At 44.2% G+C, this 18,264-nt stretch overlaps 2 protein-coding genes across 3 annotated transcripts in view; one reads left to right on the forward strand and one right to left on the reverse strand.

Moving 5' to 3' along the window:
- The window catches only part of ST6GALNAC4 (ST6 N-acetylgalactosaminide alpha-2,6-sialyltransferase 4), a 683,294-nt gene that overhangs the window by 60,817 nt on the left and 604,213 nt on the right, over window positions 1-18,264 (forward strand). The gene's annotated exons all lie outside the window — the stretch shown is intronic.
- The window catches only part of CDK5RAP2 (CDK5 regulatory subunit associated protein 2), a 118,572-nt gene that overhangs the window by 13,167 nt on the left and 87,141 nt on the right, over window positions 1-18,264 (reverse strand). For both annotated transcript variants that reach the window (XM_070758771.1, XM_070758770.1), the window contains exons 27-31: window positions 16,566-16,687; window positions 12,663-12,788; window positions 10,830-10,940; window positions 4,043-4,256; window positions 1,696-1,817 (exon numbers count right to left, since the gene is read on the reverse strand). In XM_070758771.1, coding sequence (XP_070614872.1) covers window positions 1,696-1,817; window positions 4,043-4,256; window positions 10,830-10,940; window positions 12,663-12,788; window positions 16,566-16,687 — 695 coding nt within the window. The remainder of the gene's footprint in view (window positions 1-1,695; window positions 1,818-4,042; window positions 4,257-10,829; window positions 10,941-12,662; window positions 12,789-16,565; window positions 16,688-18,264) is intronic.

Here is an 18,264-nt window from a genome sequence, read left to right on the forward strand (position 1 = left end):
TCTGAGGTTAGTTGGGGGAAAGATCAAAAGCAACATGAGAAAATATTATTTTACTGAAAGAGTAGTAGATCCTTGGAACAAACTTCCAGCAGACGTGGTAGATAAATCCACAGTAACTGAATTTAAACATGCCTGGGATAAACATATATCCATCCTAAGATAAAATACAGAAAATAGTATAAGGGCAGACTAGATGGACCATGGGGTCTTTTTCTGCCGTCAGACTTCTATGTTTCTATGTTTCTATGTTTCATATACATATATATGTGTGTGTGTGTGTGTGTGTGTGTGTGTGTGTGTGTGTGTGTGTATGGCATGCCCACAAATGCCCACACACATGTATGCACGTATAACCTTCTCTAGTAATTGCTTTCACTCTCCAAAGATTTAATAAGAGCCAAAAATTATTTTTCACTTTGACTATAAAAGCTAATGTTGCATACCCAAAGCAAAAAAAAATTACATATATTAAAGGACTGCATGGAAGACGATTTATAAATTCTGAAGGATGTTTAGGAGCCTGATGAGAAGAGAAAGAGAAGCCGGCACAAGGTTAAATAACAATAAGAAAGCGTCCCAATTACGAGGAACCAAGGCCAAAAAAAAAAATCAAAGCAGCTTCCCTTCTTGTAACCTGGATAGCTGATCGCCCAAATAAGTCAATATTCTTTCAACTTGTCAAAGAGCAAACTTTATGCCTGGGGCCACCAACATGACGCACCCCGCATTAAAAGTTGTGGGTCTCAAGAGTGGAGGTAGCCCTCGACTTACAATGATTTGTTTAGTGACCATTCAAAGTTGCAACGAAGAAGCATCTTATGACCAGTTTTTATCCAACCATTGCAACTCCTCTAGAGAACAGTTTCCCCCCGAACACCATCACTCTGCTAAACAAATAATTCCCTCAACACCGTCAAACTATTTACTAAGTCTGCACTACTATTAATCTTTTCATCATTCCCATCTCCCACTAATGACTGTATGACTGTAACTTTATTGCTTGTATCCTTACAATTTATATCGAATGGATCCTAATATGATTTGATTATTTGTACCCGGACTATCGTAAGTGTTGTACCTTATGATTCTTGATTATCGTTATCTTTGTTTTATAATAATAATAATAATAATAATAATAATAATAATAATTTATTGGATTTGTATGCCGCCCCTCTCCGTAGACTCGGGGCGGCTAACAACAATAATAAACACAACATGTACAATCCAATAATAAAAAAACAACTAAAAACCCCTATTATAAAACCAAACATACACACAAACATACCATGCATAACTTGTAATGGCCTAGGGGGAAGAGCTATCTCAACTCCCCCATGCCTGGCGGTATAAATGAGTCTTGAGTAGTTTACGAAAGACAGGGAGGGTGGGGGCAGTTCTAATCTCCAGGGGGAGTTGGTTCCAGAGGGCCGGGACCACCACAGAGAAGGCTCTTCCCCTGGGGCCCGCCAAACGACATTGTTTAGTCGATGGGACCCGGAGAAGGCCAACTCTGTGGGACCTTATCGGTCATTGGAATTCGTGTGGTAGCAGGCGGTTCCGGAGGTAATCTGGTCCATTGCCATGTAGGGCTTTAAAGGTCATGACCAACACTTTATGTACACTCAGAGCAAGACAAATTCTTTGTGTGTCCACACACTTGGCCAATAAAAAGATTCCACTCTATTCTATTCTTACCTTTCTCGTTCTGGAGAGCTTCGTCCAATTTTTCGTATACCTTGAGCTCCACTCGCAACGAGCATAACAATTTGTCGCTCTCCGAGAGCTGGTGCTGCTTGGCGGTCAGCTCCACCTGCAACCTGGAACATCCCAAGCAAACTAGTCAATGTGGGCTTACAATTCCACAATATGAAGGGTGACCTGACTATGCTAACACCATCTTCGTTGTCCTGAGAATAATAATAACAACAACAACAACAACAACTACTACTATTATTATTATTATTATTATTATTATTATTATTATTATTATTATTAATTAGATTTGTATGCCGCCCCTTTCCGTGGACTCGGGGCGGCTCACAACACAATAAAACAATTCATAATAAATCTAATAATTTACAATTTAAAATTTAATAAAAACTCCATTATTAAGCAGACATACATACAAACATACCATACATAAATTGTATAGGCCCGGGGGAGATATCTCAATTCCCCCATGCCTGACGGCAGAGGTGGGTTTTGAGGAGTTTACGAAAGGCAAGGAGGGTAGGGGCAGTTCTAATCTCTGGGGGGAGCTGTTTCCAGAGAGTCGGGGCCGCCACAGAGAAGGCTCTTCCCCTGGGCCCTGCCAACCGACATTGTTTAGCTGACGGGACTCGGAGAAGGCCAATTCTGTGGGACCTAATCGGTCGCTGGGATTCGTGCAGCAGAAGGCGATCTCGGAGATATTCTGGTCCGATGCCATGAAGGGCTTATTATTATTATTATTATTATTATTATTATTATTATTATTATTTATTAGATTTGTACGCCGCCCCTCTCCGACGACTCAGAGCAGCTCACAACAACAATACATAACAAGTCTCCTTCGAACCTTTCCTCCTACAACCTGGCTTTCCAGAATGGAAGTGGACATTATGGTGATTCATCAAACTTGGTATTCTAAGTCTATGCAAGTCCACAATGCCAATTGCATCTTAACTCTATTTCTCAGTCCTGTGCATAAAGTTCAACCCCGTGGGAGAAAAATCTGTCCATGTCCAAATGGGAGTGTCAACCCACCCAATGAGGGACGATGTTGTTTAGCAACATCTGGAAAACAACTCAAAGATGCTTTTCCAAAAGGCAATTGAATTTTCTTGATTTATTTTCCTTAAAAACATTTCACTTTTCATCCAAGAAGCTGCTTCCGTTCTTCTCGGAGTCTCATCTAAGAAGCTTCTTATTGGATCCTCACCAAATAATAAGCTTCTTCTTAGATCCTCACCCAAGAAGCTTTTTTAGTTCTTCTTAGATCTTCACCCAAGAGGCTTCTTCGGTTCTTCTTGGAGTCTCAACCAAGAAGCTTCTTCAGTTTTTCTTGGCGTCTCATCTAAGAAGTTTCTTCTTGTATCCTCATCCAAGAACATAAGAACATAAGAAGAGCCATGCTGAATCAGGCCAAAGCCCATCGAGTCCAGCATTCTGTGTCACACAGTGGCCCCCCAATTGTCCTTGGGGATCTTGAGCAGAAAGAGAAGGCAAAACCCTCCCTTTCCTTTGACCCCAACAAATGGTACTCAAGGGAATCCTGCCTGCCTCAACCAACCAACATAGAGGCGGCACATGGACATCAGTTTCAATAACCACCTATGATACACTTGGCATCCATGAATCTGTCTAATCTTGCCTTGAAGCTATCAAGGCCGACAGCTGTCACGACCTCTTCTGGAAGTGAATTCCATAAGCTAATGACCCTCTGGGTGAAGAAATATTTTTCCTTGATTTGTCCTCACTATGAGCTTTAGGGATTGCCCCCTTGTCCTAGTATTGTGTGATAGAGAAAATAATTTTCTCTATCCACCTTTTCTAACCCGTGCATGATTTTTTAACTCACTGCACAAACTTACCAGGGCCAAGTTCCTGCCAAGTTCCTTTCTCCCTTTTTATTTCCTGTTTTACTTCCTTTTTGGGAAATGTTCTGCTTAAATAACAAGCAGTTGCCTCTCTGCTTCCCAAGGAAGAATCTCCTTCAGTTCTTCCTTGGAATCTCATCCAAAAAGCTTCTTCTTGGATCCTCACCCAAGAAGCTTCTTCTTCTTGGAGTCTCATCCAAGAAGCTTCTTCAGTTCTTGGAGTCTCATCTAAGATGCTTCTTCTTGGATCCTCACCCAAGAAGCTCCTTCAATTCTTCTTGGATGAGAAGCAAAAGTCTTCCCAAGGAAAAAAAACAACAAAGTCCAGTTGCCTTTTGGAACAGCACCTTCGGGACAACCATGACCTGGATGATTGAGATTCTACATACTTGTGGGGAAACCTCTGGTTTCACCAGCCCCATTCTGCTCTGTATTGTTTTCCCATCATGAGATTTAAGAATTACCTGTTCAATTCATTCCTGATGTTGTAAATTTCGTGGGTCAGACTCTCATTTTCGACCTCTTCTTTTCCCACTTGTTCCCGCAACTTCTCGTTCTCCTTCTTGAGGAGGTCATGGTCCTTCTGAAGACCCTCAACGGCCAGGTGCTTCTGAGCCAGGGACTCTCTCAGGGTTTTGTTTTCTTTCTGCTTCTCTGCAAGATGGGCCTCAATGCCTTCTGAACAGAAGCAACAGAAATAGATATAAGAGAAATAGAAAAATCTGACCTAGGAATAGAATTCTTCATTTATTATCCCCATTAAGAATATCAGAGATGTTTCCAAGTGCATCACCAAGGTGTTGTGGTGGACTTGCTCAGAAGCAAAAATGTATTGGAATACGTTAACTACATGGTGAAAAGAAATTATAAAAGAGGAAATTGAGAGAGAAAAAAGTATTTTATTAGGTATTTTCAATAAGGTTTATAAAAAGGAAAGTCAATACTGGATTATCAATATTTTGAGAGCGGTGAGGGAGTTTTATGAAAGGGACACACTGGACGAGGGAATGATAATTTTAAAATTTATGGATTGTGCACAAATGGATATGCTCACAAGGAAATTGAAAGGGAAAGAGGGTTCTGATTATCATAAAATATGGGACAAATTCTATAATTGGTTAAAAAAAATAGTAAATGAAGAAAAACCAACATATAAATATACAAAAAAAAAGTTCAGAATTCCAATATTTAATACAATCTAAAAAAAACCATTTTAAAATCATACAGCCCTACCCGCTCACACCACAGTCCTACTGAAGATATACAGAAATACAGGGATATTGTTTAAGAGTTTAAACAATAGAAGTAATTCTATTTATAGTATAAACAAAAAATGAGCAATCATAACATTAACAAAGCAAGGTATAAATGTATATATCTCCAAAAAGAACTTCTGATAGAAATGGGGTTGTAAATAACTCAAAAGTTTGTTGTGTATATATTAATTAAAAAGAATTAAAAATAAAAATAATTATTTATTGGTCATACCCTGGGATAAACATGGTATATCCATCCTAAGATAAAATACAGAAAATAGTATAAGGGCAGACTAGATGGACCATGAGGTCTTTTTCTGCCGTCAGACTTCTATGTTTCTAAGTGTGATAGGCACACGATGCGTAAGCTCTCCGCTGCTTTCCATAATGCAATAGCAACAGCATTTAGACTTATAAACTGCTTCACAATGGTTTTACAGCTCTCTCTAAGCGGTTTACAGAATCAGCCTCTTTCCCCTGAAAATCTGGGTCCTCATTTGACCCAGCTCGGAAGGATTGAAGGCTGAGTCAACCTTGAGCCGGTGGTGAGATTTGAACTGTTGAACTACAGCTAACACTTTAGATGAAGTAGCTGCAGTGCTGCACTCTAACCACTGTACCAACCTGCCTCGAAAGAGAAGGAAGGAAGGAAGGAAGGAAGGAAGGAAGGAAGGAAGGAAAGCAATAGCAAGGAGGGAGGGAGGGAGGGAAGGAAGGAAGGAAGGAAGGCGGGCAGGCAGGCAATAGCAAGGAAGGAGGGAGGGAGGGAAGGAAGGAAGGCGGGCAGGCAGGCAATAGCAAGGAAGGAAGGAGGGAGGGAGGGAGGGAGGGAAGGAAGGAAAGCGGGCGGGCGGGCAATAGCAAGGAAGGAGGGAGGGAGGGAAGGAAGGAAGGCGGGCAGGCAATAGCAAGGAAGGAGGGAGGGAGGGAAGGAAGGAAGGCGGGCAGGCAGGCAATAGCAAGGAAGGAGGGAGGGAGGGAAGGAAGGAAGGAAGGCGGGCAGGCAATAGCAAGGAAGGAGGGAGGGAAGGAAGGAAGGCGGGCAGGCAGGCAATAGCAAGGAAGGAGGGAGGGAGGGAGGGAAGGAAGGAAGGAAGGCGGGCAGGCAATAGCAAGGAAGGAGGGAGGGAGGGAAGGAAGGAAGGAAGGCGGGCAGGCAGGCAATAGCAAGGAAGGAGGGAGGGAAGGAAGGAAGGCGGGCAGGCAGGCAATAGCAAGGAAGGAGGGAGGGAGGGAAGGAAGGAAGGCGGGCAGGCAATAGCAAGGAAGGAGGGAGGGAGGGAGGGAGGGAGGGAAGGAAGGCGGGCAGGCAATAGCAAGGAAGGAGGGAGGGAGGGAAGGAAGGAAGGTGGGCAGGCAGGCAATAGCAAGGAAGGAGGGAGGGAGGGAAGGAAGGAAGGCGGGCAGGCAATAGCAAGGAAGGAGGGAGGGAGGGAAGGAAGGAAGGAAGGCGGGCAGGCAGGCAATAGCAAGGAAGGAGGGAGGGAGGGAGGGAAGGAAGGAAGGCGGGCAGGCAGGCAATAGCAAGGAAGGAGGGAGGGAGGGAAGGAAGGAAGGCGGGCAGGCAGGCAATAGCAAGGAAGGAGGGAGGGAGGGAAGGAAGGAAGGAAGGCGGGCAGGCAGGCAATAGCAAGGAAGGAGGGAGGGAGGGAAGGAAGGAAGGCGGGCAGGCAGGCAATAGCAAGGAAGGAGGGAGGGAGGGAGGGAAGGAAGGAAGGAAGGAAGGAAGGAAGAAAAGCAATAGCAATAGGTCTTAGACTTATATACCACTTCACAGTGCTTTTACAGCCCTCTCTAAGCAATTTACAGAATCAGCCTCTTGTACCTACCACCAACATGGAACTATCCTTACAAGATATAGTCAGTCCTCCGCTTACAATAGTCCAGTTGCTGACCATTCAAAGTTACAACGGATCTACTTTTGCGACCTGCGGCCAAGCAAAGTCAAGGGGGAAACTTAATTCATTTAACCAGCACGTTGCTAACTTAATAACCGCAGAGATTCACTTAAGAACTGTGGCGAGAAAGGCCCTAAAAGGGGGAGAAAATCACTTCTGTCTCGCTCAGCGACGGGAACCTTTGGCTGAATTGTGGCCGCGAGTCGAAGGACTAACCTACACTTGCACCTGAGAAATTGGCAGTTTGTTTTTAAATGTAAGACCTAGAACTCTACTCTCCCTGCAGCCAACAAAGAAGGAAGCGATCTGTCATTGAAGACTTTTGCGTTTCCAATTTTCTTTGGCGGTACGGCAAAAAAAAAAAAAAAACTTGCATAAAAGGATAAGAATGTAACCCCTGAAATAGCTCAGAGGGCGATGAGAAAGGGGGAGGGAGAGGTTTATTTCTCCAGTATAACACAGATTCAGCCTCGGGTTTGCAAGAGCCGACCGTGAAACTGCTCCAATTTATGGGCACAAAACGTTGCAAAATACAAAAAGCCAATAATGCATGAAACATAGAAACCTAGAAGTCTGACCGCAGAAAAAGACCTCCTGGTCCATCTAGTCTGCCCTTATACTATTTTCTGTATTTTATCTTAGGATGGATATATGTTTATCCCAGGCATGTTTAGATTCAGTTACTGTGGATTTATCTACCACGTCTGCTGGAAGTTTGTTCCAAGGATCTACTACTCTTTCAGTGAAATAATATTTTCTCATGTTGCTTTTGATCTTTCCCCCAACTAACTTCAGATTGTGTCTCCTTGTCCTTGTGTTCACTTTCCTATTAAAAACACTTCCCTCCTGGACCTTATTTAACCCTTTAACATATTTAAATGTTTCGATCATGTTCCCCGCTTTTCCTTCTGTCCTCCAGACTATACAGATCGAGTTCATGAAGTCTTTCCTGATACGTTTGATGCTTAAGACCTTCCACCATTCTTGTAGCCCGTCTTTGGACCCGTTCAATTTTGTCAATATCTTTTTGTAGGTGAAGTCTCCAGAACTGCATTTTCTTCTACAGCGTGCATCGTTTTGCCAACCCTGTCCTTGCAAACAGACACCGATAAAGCATCGTGTCCCAAAGCTGCTTTTTTTCAAAAGCAACTGGACTTTGTTTTTCCTTGAAGAAGTTTCGCTTTTTACCCAAGAAGTTTTTTCAGTTCTACGGAAGGCAGCTACTTTTCCCCTGAAGAGGTTTCGCTTCTCACCTAAGAAGCTTCTTCAGATCTTCAGTAGGCAATTGGACTTTATTTTTCCTCTGAAGAGGTTTCACTTCTCACCCAAGAAGCTTCTTCAGTTCTTCAGAAGGCAGCTGGATGAGAAGTGAAAGGTCTTCAAGGAAAAACAAAAGTCCAGTGGCCTTTTGAAAAAAAAAGCACCTTTGTAACCAGTGTTCCCTCTATTATTGGGGGTGGGTGGGTGGAAAAGTATAGTGTCTGAGCGGCAGTCCCTTCGGGACTGGGCAGCACAGAAATAATAAATAAATAAATAAATAAATAAATAAATAAATAAATAAACAAACAAACAAACAAACAAAATAAATTTCAAAATAAAATAAATTTCAAAATAAATTTCAAAATAAAATACTATACTGTATGTCTATAACAGTGGGCTCATAATAGGGCAACTCTATCAATATCAAAATGCAAGCGGAGCGGGCGGGCGGGCGGGCGAACGGGCGAACGGGCAAGCGGAGCGGCTGGGCGGGCGGGCGAACGGGCAAGCGGAGCGGCCGGGCGGGCGGGTGAACGGGCAAGCGGAGCGGCCGGGCGGGCGGGTGAACGGGCAAGCGAGCAGCCGGGCGGGCGGGTGAACGGGCAAGCGGCAAGCGATCTTGGGGTTTCCCCTTTGCCTGGGCGGCGGGAAGACCCAGGGAAGGTTCCTTCGGCCGCCCAACAGCTGATCTGCTCCGCAGCGCGGCAGCAGCGAGGAGCCGAAGATGGGGTTTCCCCGTTGCCAGGGGAAACTCCACCATCTGCGCATGTGCGGCCATGAAAAAAAGGGCGCGCATGCGCAGATGGTGTTTTTACTTCCGCACCGCTATATCGCGAAAAATCGAGTTTCGCGAGGGGTCTTGGAACGGAACCCTCGCGAAACCCGAGGGATCACTGTACTTAGATATATCAATTATAAGATAAGTAAAAACACATCTAAAACATTTAAAAATATATAGAAATTTTAAAATTATAACTTAAAATGAACTATGAAGAAAAAAGAGAGAAATGGTAGAAGAGGAAAGAAGGAGTTTATCTTTATATTGTAAATAATCACTGTCTAATACAATATAACTACTAGGTACAAATATATTTAAAATGGTGTAAAAATAAAGTTATTTCTGTTTCTTTGAATCCCACCAGATATATACCTTTTGCCAAACCTCATAAAATTCTGATTCTTCTTGATTTTTCAACCTTCTCGTCATCACCAGAGGAGCCCTTCACTCCTCCACTCGAAACAGAATACCCTACAAAAATAGACTAACTATCCTGGGTCTAGAAAGCTTAGAACTGCGGCGCCTAAAACACGATTTAAGTATTGCCCACAAGATCATATGCTGCAACGTCCTGCCTGTCGGCGACTACTTCAGCTTCAACCGCAACAACACAAGAGCACACAACAGATTCAAACTTAATATTAACCGCTCCAAACTTGACTGTAAAAAATATGACTTTAACAATCGAGTTGTCGAAGCGTGGAACTCATTACCGGACTCAATAGTGTCATCCCCAACCCCCAACATTTCTCCCTTAGACTCTCCACGATTGACCTCTCCAGGTTCCTAAGAGGCCAGTAAGGGGCGTATATAAGTGCACTGATGTGCCTATCGTCCCCTGTCCAATTGTCTTCCCTTATCCTAAATGTCATACATATTCTCTCCTTATCTATCTATCTATCTATCTATCTATCTATCTATCTATCTATCTATCTATCTATCTATCTATATATATAGTGGGTATGGCTAGCTGATGAGGCCAAAATAAGGCCGAAATAGATCTATCCTAGTCTCCCTTAATTTTCAAATTCAGCTTAAACATGTGACACATACAGATAGAATTGTCGGCTATCAATAAAATTAACTGCCTTGGAAATGGCCCTGGGTTGGGCCGAGAGGCAAAAAAGGAGCTGTGATGTTCCTTCAATATACCAGGGTGATTCGACACAAAATGTAACCCTTCCCTGGTACAGAGCTGAAGGGATTGGATACTGTAGCCTATAGGTTAATTCTCTGCCTTACAAGGCAAAGGTTGCAGGTTCAAGTCCCAGTGGGTATGGCTAGCTGATGAGGCCAAAATAAGGCCGAAATAGATCTATCCTAGTCTCCCTTAATTTTCAAATTCAGCTTAAACATGTGACATATATATATATATATATATATATATATATATATATATATATATATATATATATATATATATAAATAATATATATTCTCTCCTTATCTCTTATATCATATATATCCTCTCCCTCCCATCCACTTCTCTTCTTTTTTACTTTCTATCTTCATATATATTACTTAATGTCTATTCTCTTCCATATGTATTGTATATTGGGCAAAGAATAAATAAAATAAAAATGTCAAGCTCAGCGCATTCTAAGACTTTCTTCAGTTTCTTTTGGGGTCTCAAAGTCTTTCCATTTTTGTGGTTTAATGTTTTAAAAGTACTTTTTAACGTTTATATTTGATAAAAAATATTTTTAAAAAAATTAAAAAAATAAAAATGGAAGGAAAACACCTTTATCACTTTCCAACTTTAAAGAGCCTCGGTGGCGCAGTGGTGAGAGTGCAGTTCTGCAAGCTACTTCTGCTGATCACCGGCTGCCAGCAGTTGGGCAAATCGAATCTCCCCAGTGGCTCAAGGTTGACTCAGCCTCCCATCCTTCCAAGGTGGGTCAAAGGAGGACCCAGATTGTTGGGGGCAATGTATGCTGACTATTTAAACTGCTCAGAGAGGGCTTTAAAGCACTGTGAAGCGGTATACAAGTCTAAATGGTAATGCTATTTAAATGTTCAAGCCTTTCAGCTTTTCCCCTGTTAACATGTCTTATCTCACCTCTGGATCCTTTTGCCAGCATGCTATTCAAAGTCTGATTCTGCTGCCTCAGGAAATGAATTTCAGATGTCAGGGAATTCAGCTGTTCCGACAAAGCAGCGTTGGCTATGTCTATAAATATATAAATAAAAGGAATTTTACAGTCACCTTTGAGTCAGTAAAAATTAGACTTCCATCCCACACCCCAACCCACACCCCAAGACAAGAAACAGTTTAAACAAAGCAGGGAGGTAGGTTAAAAAAACAAAAATAGAACTGGTGGGAGGGGTGTTCTCTAAGCTTGGTGGTTTTCCTGCAGATGTTTCATTACCCAACTAGGGAACATCATCAGTGCTGGCTAATGATGATGGATGATCAACAGTGCCCTAATGAAACATAGAAACAGAAGACTGACGGCAGAAAAAGACCTCATGGTCCATCTAGTCTGCCCTTATACTATTTCCTGTATTTTATCTTACAATGGATATATGTTTATCCCAGGCATGTTTAAATTTAGTTACTGTGGATTTACCAACCACGTCTGCTGGAAGTTTGTTCCAAGGATCTACTACTCTTTCAGTGAAATAATATTTTCTCATGTTGCTTTTGATCTTTCCCCCAACTAACTTCAGATTGTGTCCCCTTGTTCTTGTGTTCACTTTCCTATTAAAAACACTTCCCCCCCTGAACCTTATTTAACCCTTTCACATATTTAAATGTTTCGATGATGTCCCCCCTTTTCCTTCTGTCCTTCAGACTATACAGATTGAGTTCATTAAGTCTTTCCTGATATGTTTTATGCTTAAGACCTTCCACCATTCTTGTAGCCCGTCGTTGCACCCGTTCAATTTTGTCAATATCTTTTTGTAGGTGAGGTCTCTACTCACTCATTTTGTAGGTGAGGTCTCCACTCACTCATGATGTTTCCAAATCTGGTGTCCTCTGGATGACTTGTAATGGGGTAGTGGGCATCACCAAAAATGTAAAACTGACACCTGTGAGCAGCCCTCTGCCATGGCAGTGGTGAAATCCCAATTTTTTTACTACCGGTTATGTGGGGGTTGTTTGGTGAGAATGGCAGGGGAAGGATACTGCAAACTCTCCATTCCCATCCCACTCTGGGGCCAGCTAGAGGGGACATTTGCCGGTTCTCTGAACTACTCAAAATTTCTGTTACCTGTTTGGCGAACTTTTCAAAATGTCTGCTACCAGTTCGGTGAACTTCTCAAAATTTCTGCTAACTGTTCGGCGAGCCACTCAAAATTTCCTCTACCTGTTCGGGGAATATCTCAAAACTTCCACTACCTGTTCGGCAAACTTCTCAAAATGTCTGCTACCAGTTCGGCGAACCACTCAAAATTCCCACTACCTGTTCGGCGAGCCACTCAAAATTTCCGCTACCTGTTCGGGGAACATCTTAAAACTTCTGCTACCTGTTTGGCAAACTTCTCAAAATTTCTGCTACCAGTTCGGTGAACTTCTCAAAATTTCTGCTACCTGTTCGGCGAACCACTCAAAATTTCCGCTACCTCTTCGGCGAGCCACTCAAAATTTCCACTACCTGTTCGGCGAGCCACTCAAAATGTCTGCTACCAGTTCGGCGAACCACTCAAAATTCCCACTACCTGATCGGCGAGCCACTCAAAATTTCCGCTACCTGTTTGGGGAACATCTTAAAACTTCTGCTACCTGTTTGGCAAACTTCTCAAAATTTCTGCTACCAGTTCGGTGAACTTCTCAAAATTTCTGCTACCAGTTCGGCGAGCCACTCAAAATTCCTGCTACTGAACCTGACCTGCTGGATTTCACCCCTGGTTATGGGTCTCTGAGGACTTGTCTTCCAAAGCATCTTACCTTGGTCTGGGGCAGGGACTGCGACCTGTTCCTGCAGCTGCTTCCTCAGGTGGTCGTTGGTTTTAATGGAATCTTCTAGCCGGCATCTCAGCAAGCGTATTTCCTGGAGATGTTCCATCAGGAGCTCTGAAGGAATTCCAGAGATTTGGTGGAATCAGTTTAGGTTGGGAAGTGGTGGGGCAGCACGGTGAGCTAAGCATGCTGTTAATTTTCTGCGGTCAGTGATGGGTTCTCCAGATATTGGGAGGAAAGCAAAAACGGTACCACCACCCCCAGGTCATGAGGGGACCGGAAGCTAAAACATATGATGAATGGTTGCAGGAACTGGGCAGCTTGTCCAGTGAGGAGAAGGGAAACATGACAGCAGTCTTCCAATATTTGAGGGGCTGCCCATGGAGGAGCGTGTCAAACTATTTCCCAAAGCACCCGAAGGCCAGGCAAGGAATAATGGATGGAAACTGACCAAGGTAGAGATTCGACCTAGAAATAAGGAGGAACTTTCTGACACTGAGAACAATCAACCAATGGAACAGACGTTGCCTTTGGAAGTTGTGAGAACTTCATCACTTGCGACTTTCAACAAGAAACTGGACTGCCATTTGACAGAAATGGTGTAGGGCAGTGATGGCGAAGCTACGGCACAGGTGCCACAGGTGGCACGTGGAGCCATATCTGCTGGCACACAAGCCATTGCCCCAGCTCAATTCTAACGTGCATGGGTGTGCCGGTCAGCTGAATTTTGGCTGACATAGAGGCTCTGGGAGGGTGTTTTTGGCTTCCAGAGAGCCTCTGGGGGGATGGGAGAGGGCATTTTTACCCTCCCTCGGCTCCAGGGAAGCCTTTGGAGCCTGGGGAGGGTGAAACATGAGCCTACTGGGCTCATCAGAAGTTGGGAAACAGGCTGTTTCTGCCCTCCAGAGAGCCTCTGGGGGGCGGAGGAAGCTGTTTTCATCCTCTCCAAGCATTGAATTATGGATTTGAGCATTCATCACTGGTGTAGAGTGAGTCTTCTCCGGGTCCCGTCAACTAAACAATGTCGCTTGGCGGGACCCAGGGGAAGAGCCTTCTCTGTGGCGGCCCCGGCCCTCTGGAACCAACTCCCCCCAGAGATTAGAATTGCCCCCACCCTCCTTGCCTTTCGTAAGCTTCTTAAAACCCACCTCTGCCGTCAGGCATGGGGGAACTGAGATACTCTTTCCCCCTAGGCCTTTACAATTTTATGCATGGTATGTCTGTATGTATGTTTGGTTTTATAATAAGGGTTTTTAACTGTTTGAATATTGGATTGTTTATATGCTGTTTTTATTACTGTTGTTAGCCGCCCCGAGTCTATGGAGAGGGGTGGCATACAAATCCATCCGTAAGTAAGTAAGTAAGTAAGTAAGTAAGGAAGGAAGGAAGGAAGGAAGGAAGGAAGGAAGGAAGGAAGGAAGGAAGGAAGGAAGGAAGGAAGGAAAGAAAGAATGAATGAATGAAAGAATGAATGAATGAATGAATGAAAGAAAGAAAGAACAGTCTCCTGCTTGAGTAAGGAGTTGGACTGAGCCCTTTGGGATTGGGCAGCATAGAAGTCAAATAAATAAATAGATGACCTACAAGATCCCTTTCAACTCTGTTAATCTGTAAATCAGAACAGACCATAATACCCCAATTCAGCTCTTGAATTCCATCTTTTTGTCCTTCTTTCTCTCTCTCTCTCTCACACACAAACACACACACACATTGTTCCTTCACCACCTTTCTCCGTTCACCCAGGATGTGTCCTTGAAAAGCAGACCCATCCTAGACCTTCCAATTCCTAGTGATTCCCACGACCCGGGCAGACTGTCTGTCTGAAGAACTCAGAAAGCCCATGTTGATCTAAAGATGCTGGCCCCATTCCAGGCACATCGCTTCGTAATATGCTGTGCTTTTAGTCAGCATTTAGCATTAGACTTACATACCGCTTCACCGTGCTTTTACAGCCCTCTCTAAGCGGTTTACAGAATCAGCCACTTTCCTCCAACAATCTGGGCCCTGATTTGACCCACCTCAGAAGGATGGAAGGCTGAGTCAACCTGGACCCGGTGGTGAGATTTGAACTGCTGAACTGCAGCTAGCAGTTAGCTGAAGTAGCCTGCTATGCTGCACTCTAACCACTGCGCCACCCGGCTCGAAAGAAAAAGAGAAAGAGGAAGGAAGGAAGGAAGGAAGGAAGGAAGGAAGGAAGGAAGGAAGGAAGGAAGGAAGGGGAAGAGCCTTCTCTGTGGCGTCCCTGGCCCTCTGGAACCAACTCCCCCCAGAGATTAGAATTGCCCCCACCCTCCTTGCCTTTCGTAAGCTACTTAAAACCCACCTCTGCCGTCAGGCATGGGGGAACTAGATACTCTTTCCCCCTAGGCCTTTACAATTTTATGCATGGTATGTCTGTATGTATGTTTAGTTTTTATATTAATGGGTTTTTAATCGTTTTTAGTATTGGATTATTTTGTATACTGTTTTATTATTGTTGTTAGCCGCCCCGAGTCTCCGGAGAGGGGCAGCATACAAATCCAATCAATCAATCAATCAATCAATCAATCAAATCAAGGAAGGAAGGAAGGAAGGAAGGAAGGAAGGAAGGAAGGAAGGAAGGAAGGAAGGAAGGAAGGAAGGAAGGAAGGAAGGAAGGAAGGAAGGAAGAAAGAAAGGCAATAGCATTTAGACTTAACAGCCCTCTCTAAGCAGTTTACAGAATCAGCCTCTTGCCCCCCAACAATCTGGGTCCTCGTTTGACCTACCTCGGAAGGATGGAAGGTTGAGTCAACCTGGAGCCGGGGTTGAGACCTGAACTGCTGAACTACAGCTAGCAGTTTAGACGAAGTAGCCTGCAGTGCTGCACTCTAACCACTGCACCACCCCCGACTGACAACCCCCACTCCCCTGTATGGAAGGATAACCGCCAAAAATGAAGCACCAAAAGATGTTGGACCTTCTGCCCGGCTGGGTTTTTTGGATACCTTTGAGGGTGCAATGCGTGGAACATCGGACCGGTCTCCACCTGTTGTGCATTTCCGCTTTGCTCCTGTAGCCTTCCCTTCATTTGTCTACCCGGCTTGTTCTGCTCACCCACCCCAAAACTTCCAAACTCCTGCGGCCATCACCGGATGTTTTTTGCCCCAGCCCAGATGTCACCCGAGCCTTCAGATTCCTACCCGAAGGCCACAAGGTTGCACGTTTCTGGGTCAGTGCTCCATCAATTATGCAATGTGGGCAACCAGACACCAGGTTTCTTTGAAGTTGGAAAGCCTAGAATTTAATCCTTGCCTGCTCATTATTGGGCTAGCAGTTTATTGGCCCTTTCTTTCTTTTCTTTCTTTCTTTCTTCCTTCCTTCCTTCATCTCAATCTCATCTTCTCCCCTTCCTCCCTCCCTCCCTCTTTCTTTCTTTCTTTCTTCCTTCCTTCCTCCCTCTTTCCCTCCCTCCCTCTTTCTTTCTTTCTTCCTTTTCTTTCTTTCCTTCCTTCCCTCCATCCCTCCCTCTCTCCATGTCTTTCTTGTCCTTTTCTCTCTTCCCTTCTCTCTTTTTCTTTTCTCTCCCTCTTTTACTTTTTTCTCCCTCATTTCTTCTTATTTTGTTTCTTTTTTTTCCTTCTCTTTTCTCTTTGTTTTTCCTGTTTTTGTATTTGATTATTTTGATTATTTGGTTTTTTATATGTAAATAACAAACAAACAAATAAATAAATAAATATTTTTTTAAAAAAATAGAAAACTCTTCACCACCTGTGTTTGAAGGCAGGAAGTTTTACCTCCAAATCCAACCTGCTGGGTTGAGCAGAGGGTCAGACTAGAAGACCTCCAAGGCCCCTTCTAACTCTGTTATTCGGTTATTCTGATTTGGCTAGATGGTCCCTTCTGCAGAGTCCCTGACAAACCAATGTTTACCTGGTGGTAACTTGTGTGGCGTGGCGGTCGGCTTTCCCTTTCCGTTCTCCGCTTCCTCTTTCGCACAAGTGGGCCCATCTGAAGAAGGCAGCGGTTGTTGGGGTATCTCAAAGTCAGACAAGCTACAGGGAAAAGAAAAAGGGGAAGATTTAAACCCAGGTAGTCAGGATAATTGCATGAATCCCTGCATCCGGTCAGGTCCCACCAAATCAGCTTTCTCCAAGTCACGTCAACTAGACAATGTCGCTTGGCGGGGCCTAGGGGAAGAGTCTTCTCTGTGGGGGGCCCGGCCTTCTGAAATCAGCTCGTATTCGTACTGCCCCACCCTCCTCGCCTTCCACAAGAATCTGAAAACCTATTTATGTCACCAGGCCTGGGGTCACTAGACCCTAGCCCAGTGATGGCGAACCTATAGCATGGGTGCCACAGGTGGCACACGGAGCCATATGTGCCGGGACATGAATAGTTGCCCTAGCTCAGCTCCAGCATGCATGTGCACACCAGCCAGCTGATTTTTGGCTTGCACGGAGGCAATGGGAGGGCATTTTCAGCTTCTGGAGGGCCTCCTAGGGCAGTGTTTTTCAACCAGTGTGCCGTGGCACACTAGTGTGCCGCGAGACATGGTCAGGTGTGCCGCGAAGAAGGAAGCTCAGGTTCCGGTCTCGCAACTTTTTGCTGAGAGAGAGAGAGAAAGAGAGAGAGAGAAAGAAAGCAAGAGAGAGAAAGAGAGAGAAAAAGAGAGTGAGGAGAGAGAGAAAGTAAGAGAGAGAAAGAAAAGAGAGAAAGAGAGAGAAAGCAAGAGTGAGAGAGAAAGAAAGCAAGAGAGAGAGAATGAAAGCAAGAGAGAGAGAAAAGGAGAGGAAGGGAGAGAGAGAGAGAAATGAGCAAAAAGGGGAGGAAAAAGAGAAATGAGAAAATGATTGAGACAGAGAATGAGAGGAAAGAGAGAAACAAAAGAGAGAGAGAAGTGATTCTTGATTTTAAAGCATATGATAAAAAGCACCCAAAGAATAAGAGAGAAAACCCTCCCAGCCCTCACCTGTTTTTGGAAATGGTTCAAGAGTGTGTACACACACACACACACACACACACACACACACACGGGTGGGGAGGAGACAGGGATGGAAAAAGAGAGGAGAGTGTCTTAGGGTGTCATTTTGTGTCATTTTGGTTGGTGGTGTGCCCCAGGATTTTGTAAATGTAAAAAATGTGCCGCGGCTCAAAAAAGGTTGAAAATCACTGTCCTAGGGGACGGGGAAGAGCATTTTTGCTGTCCCTAGGCTCCAGGGAAGCCTCTAGAACCTAGAGAGGGTAAAAAATGGGCCTACTGGGCCCACCAGAAGTTGGGAAACAGGCTATTTCTTGCCTCCAGAGGGTCTCCAGGGAGGGGCAGGAGATGCAATTTTCACCCTCTCCAGGCATTGAATTATGGGTGTGGACACTAGCGCAGGCGCGATAATGTGTGCGAACAGGCTTTCGGCACCTGAGAGAAAAAAGGTTAAGCATAAAACCTATCAGGAAAGTTTTAAAACTGCCCAGTTTTAATTATTAAAACTGCCCAGAACATCATTGGGCTCCAGCTACCCGCCCTGGATGACATCTTCACATCTCGCTGTTCTAGGAAGGCGCATACCATTCTCAAAGACTCTTCTCAACCTGCTTACAATCTCTTTGAATTGTTGCCTTCTGGCAGAAGATA

Source organism: Erythrolamprus reginae, chromosome 8 (assembly GCF_031021105.1).
Source record: "Erythrolamprus reginae isolate rEryReg1 chromosome 8, rEryReg1.hap1, whole genome shotgun sequence".
In the NCBI taxonomy this organism is placed as follows: domain Eukaryota; kingdom Metazoa; phylum Chordata; class Lepidosauria; order Squamata; family Dipsadidae; genus Erythrolamprus; species Erythrolamprus reginae.